This window comes from Aspergillus ibericus (assembly GCF_003184845.1).
Source record: "Aspergillus ibericus CBS 121593 unplaced genomic scaffold BO80scaffold_1, whole genome shotgun sequence".
NCBI lineage: Eukaryota > Fungi > Ascomycota > Eurotiomycetes > Eurotiales > Aspergillaceae > Aspergillus > Aspergillus ibericus.
The window spans coordinates 499,583-504,448 of record NW_020292099.1 but is presented as its reverse complement, the minus strand read 5'-3'; the positions used below and the strand labels follow the sequence as shown (position 1 = coordinate 504,448).

General features: G+C 15.1%; 1 protein-coding gene across 1 annotated transcript; it reads right to left on the bottom strand.

Moving 5' to 3' along the window:
• Window positions 1-1,067: 1,067 nt before the first annotated feature.
• On the bottom strand, window positions 1,068-1,226 carry BO80DRAFT_312975 (uncharacterized protein; the record flags this gene model as incomplete). Its single annotated transcript, XM_025715049.1, has 1 exon — window positions 1,068-1,226. A coding segment is annotated over one exon (159 nt), but the record flags the coding sequence as incomplete, so codon positions are not given.
• Between the last annotated feature and the right edge of the window lie 3,640 nt (window positions 1,227-4,866).

Genomic DNA, 4,866 nt, shown 5'->3' with positions numbered 1-4,866 from the left:
ATATATTCATGAAATATTTATAAATCAAAATTAAAAATTCTTAAAGAGTAAGTTCTATCTAGAATTTAATAAATACTCTAGAAGATCTATCCACTGGATTTAATTTTTTTATTTTATATTTAATAATAAAATTAAAAGAAATTAGATTTATTAACTACTAGATTTATATTTTATTAACTCTAGTCTAGCGCATAAAAGATTATAAATTTAAATGATCAGATAAGACTTTAATTATTTAGAGAGTTTTCTTAAGATATTATTACTATTATTTAAAAAGTAAATAATAGTGAATAATTTTTAATCTAGAGTATTATAATTTAGTTTAATATTAAAGAACTTATAAGATTAAAAAATTATTAAATAAGATATATCCTTGCTATTAGATTGGGATAGAATCTTATTTATATTTTTTTTAAATATATTAGTTTCTAAATACTGGGATTTTATAGGATTAAAATATATTAATAAGAGTACTTACTAAAAAATAATAATTAAGTAATAAAAAACTATTTATTTATATAAATTTAATTAAATTTTTTTGGGTTTTCATCTGTTAACTGCTCTATAAAGTAAAGAAATAAAAAATAATATAATATTAATATAATTTTAAATAAATTATTAATAAAAGTAATAAAATCTTAAAAAGATTTGAATATTATAATAACTTTTAAATAATAACTATAAAATAATATTATTTATTTAGTAAAGATCCATGGATATACTATTAATATTAATAATATATTTTAGAAATTTAACTTAGAATTAGTAAAAAGAGTATTTTAATAATTTTATATAAAGTTTAGTCTTTCGGAGTCTTTTTAATATTTAATAAATATATTTTATATAAGATTTTTTATTAGTAAAAAAATAAGAATATTATTTAAATATATTATATAAAAGTCATCGAGAAGTCTATAAAATATAATATATATATAATTTTAAAAAGATACTAGAGTATTAGTCAATCTAAATAATATAACTATATATTTAAAATAATTATATTAAATATGAAATACTATTTTCCATTTATCCTCTTTTTAAATATAAATTTAATAGTAAATATTCTTAATATTAATTTTTAAAAAATATTTACTACCTGAAACCTTGTTAAGGATTTTTAAAATAAAAAATAAAAAATAATAATTCTTAATAAAAACTTTATTTAAATCTCTATAGTTTATATAAAAATATAAACTATTATTTTTTTTAATATAAAGAAGATGGGAGCCCTGGTAAGATTTTTAAAAAACTATATTTAATTTAATATTAAATTTTTTTTAATATATTTTTATAAAATTTTAAGTTTGGCCTTTAAGAGAAAATATATAAAATTATATAAAAATATTTTATTAGATTTTAGATTAATAATATAATCTATAAGGCTATGAGGAGGTAACTATTAAAAGAAATTTATAAAAAAAATATTATAAAATTAATAAAATTTAATTAATAATAATTCTACATTTAATAATAGATTATAAGATGCTTTCTTAGATAATTAGATATTTTCAAAGAAATTTAATAATAGTGTATATTTTTATTAAATTTTAAATTACTTTAATAAATTTAGTAGTAGGGAGAAAAAAAATTAATAATATATTAAATTATTATAAATAATTCTATACTGATAAAGTGACATATAAATCTTAAGATATAATTATTAATAATAAAATAGGGCTGCTATCTAGCTAAAAATCTTTATTAATTTTTATATAAAATTATTTAAAAGTTTAAATATTTTCTCGTAAATTAGTAGTAGTAATAAGTATTCTCTATATACTATAAATAAAAATATTAAGTTAATTAATTACTTTAATTCTAGATATAATAATTAAAATATATTAAAATTTATAAATCTTAATAAACTAATAATTAATAATATTTATTTTAATATAATTATTTAGATTTATAAAGATTTCAAGATTATTTCAGATATAAATAGAAATATAAAAATAATAAATAATCTCTACTATAAGTAAGAAAGTTAAAATTATAAGATTTATTTTAATTTCTTTACTTTTTTTTAGTTTTAATAAGAACTAGTAGGCTTTGGTAAATTATATTTTTTTATTTTTAATAAAGTAATAAATTACAAGATATTAAGTATTATTATATATAAAATATTATAATTATTTACTATTCTTTCTAATAGGATTTTTTTTATGATTCGTGATATTATCTATAATAGGTTTATTATTATAATAACTTGAAATCCATTTGTGTGGTTTATAATTATTAGATTAATTATTATTTTATTTATATTTTTTTTTATTACTCTATAACTTATAATAATAGATAATAATAAATATTATTTTTTTTATTCTTCAAGTACATATAGGACGTATTTTTAAATATAAGAATTTAAATCTAATAATAATTTAATAAAATATAATAAAATTTTTTTTTTAGTTTAACAGGAAAAATATTACTCTAGAATATTAAAATAAATATAAAACTTTTTTAGATCTTAATTATATCGCTGGTAGGTTTATTCAAATTAAACTATAATATTTAATTAAAAAATAATAGTATTTTAAATTAAAGTAAAGATTTAGTCTTTAAATTAAGATTATAATTTTTTAAGTAATCGTCTCTCTTCTAGACTCTTATTATTAGTAAAATAATATTATTTTTACTTATATATTAGGTCCATGTAGCTAATAATAATAAAAATCTTATATTCTTTAGGAAAATACTTTTTAGAAGTTTTTTAAAATATATATTTTAGATTAATAATCCATTCCTAATATTTCTAGAGATTAAAATTTAATATAAATTAAAAATATCTTTAAATTTAATTTCTCTTTTTTTCTTATCAGATTCGGAAGAGGATTGATAATACTTAAAAAAGATCTTATTAAAAAAAAAACTTTCTAGAGATAGACTATTTTTTATTATAAATTATTAGCTTACTTTAACTGATGAACATAATCTTCTAATTATTAAATTTTTTTAATAGTAGAAATAGTATTCAATAATAGTTCTAAATTAGTTTAGTTATTAACTAATTCTATTTTTTTACAATTCTTAAGAGGTGGTATCTTTCTTAAATAATTAAAAAAGAAGCATTAAAATATGATAGGATCTACTTATCAGGATAAAAGATCTATTAATTAAATAAAGAACTAGCTACCAAACATATAAAGTTTTATTTATAGTAATAAAGATAACTTATATCTATAAGATAAACTAATTTTTATAGAATTAGTAGTCTAATACTGAGGAGTATTATTTTATAATAGGTAAGAAGATTCCAAACTATTATTAATAATTATATAATTTCTATAACTATCCCAGTACGTTATTCTAAAAATCTGGATCACACTAACTAGACTACTATAGAGCTAGAATATTAGTCAGGCTATTACTAATAAGATAAGGCCTCCATCCGGACCGTTCTATCATAAATTTAATGAAGAAATAATCAATAGTCTCTCACTATCTATATTAATAAAAAAATAATTATATAATGGATATTATGCTAAATAAAATATAATTTTATTAAAAAGAAAATAAAAGTTTTATTATTGAATGAAATTGACAGACTATATTCAAAAGATTATAAATTAATTAAAATTTTATAACAATATTACTATTACATATGATTACAAAGATTCCTAGAAAAAACTATAATTAGAATTAATATACTCTTAATAAGACTAGAGAAAGTTTTATTAATTAAATAATAAAACATTCAAATCTTTAAAATTTTTAATATAATTCTTCCCACAGCTTTACCAAAAAAATAAAAAATAAAAAAAAGAACCTTATTATCTAATAATTATAAATATATTTTTAAAAATATATAACAAAATTAGTATATATTTATTTCTATGTTTCAAAATTACTATAGTTCTTTTATAATTAATACTAAAATACTTAGTATTAAGAATTAATAATTTCATTAATAAATTTAAAATAATACCATAGCTCTTAGTAGATTTATTTAAATTAATAAGAAAGAATTATAATTAAATTATATTAATAATAGATAGATATTATAATAGAAGGTTTTTCTAAAAAACTACTTATTTAATTTTTCTATACTTATTAAAGATTTTATTGATCTAATAATTAAATTACTCTAAATACTCTATAAAGGATTAAGGTAGAGAGGTAAAAAAATATTTCATCTTAATATTATATTTAAAATAAATATTACGATATAGTTTAATCAGGTTCTAGAGAAATAAAGTATATAAATAATTTTTTATAAGATTAAAAAAGAATTTAAGTGGAGAAAGGATCTTCTAGATACTAGTAAGAAAAGTATGATATATAAACATAATAAGTAAAATAAAAATATAAAAAAGAACAAAAAAGAAAGAAAAAGAAAAAGAAAAAGCAGTAATTTATATACTTCTATAAAGAGAGAAAAAGCTAATAAAAAAGGGATTAAGTTATTCTAATAAGTATAACTTAAATTTAAAGTAAATAAGAACTATGAATAGTAATATTTATAAAACAAGATTAAAAGAATATAATATATATAAAAATAAAAAAAACTATGTATTTTATTTTTTTATTTAGCTTAAAAAGAAAGGTATAAAACTAATACTATCTTTTTAAAAAAATTAGATTAAGGAAATAAAATAAAATTAAAATTAAACTAATTCTTCATTTTAATATAAATAAAGAAATAGGGTCCTACCTATAATCTTTTCATTATAAAAAAAATTAAACCTAGTTTTTTGATACATGTATAAGTAAGAGATTAAAATCTTATCTATATCTATTTAATAAGAAAGATTGAAAAAATTATATTAATTATTATTACTAGTTTGAGTAATTTCTTACAAAAGCTAGATTAAACTTTCTATATGAAAAAAGAAAGAGATGGAAGAGAGATTAAGAATATTAATATTT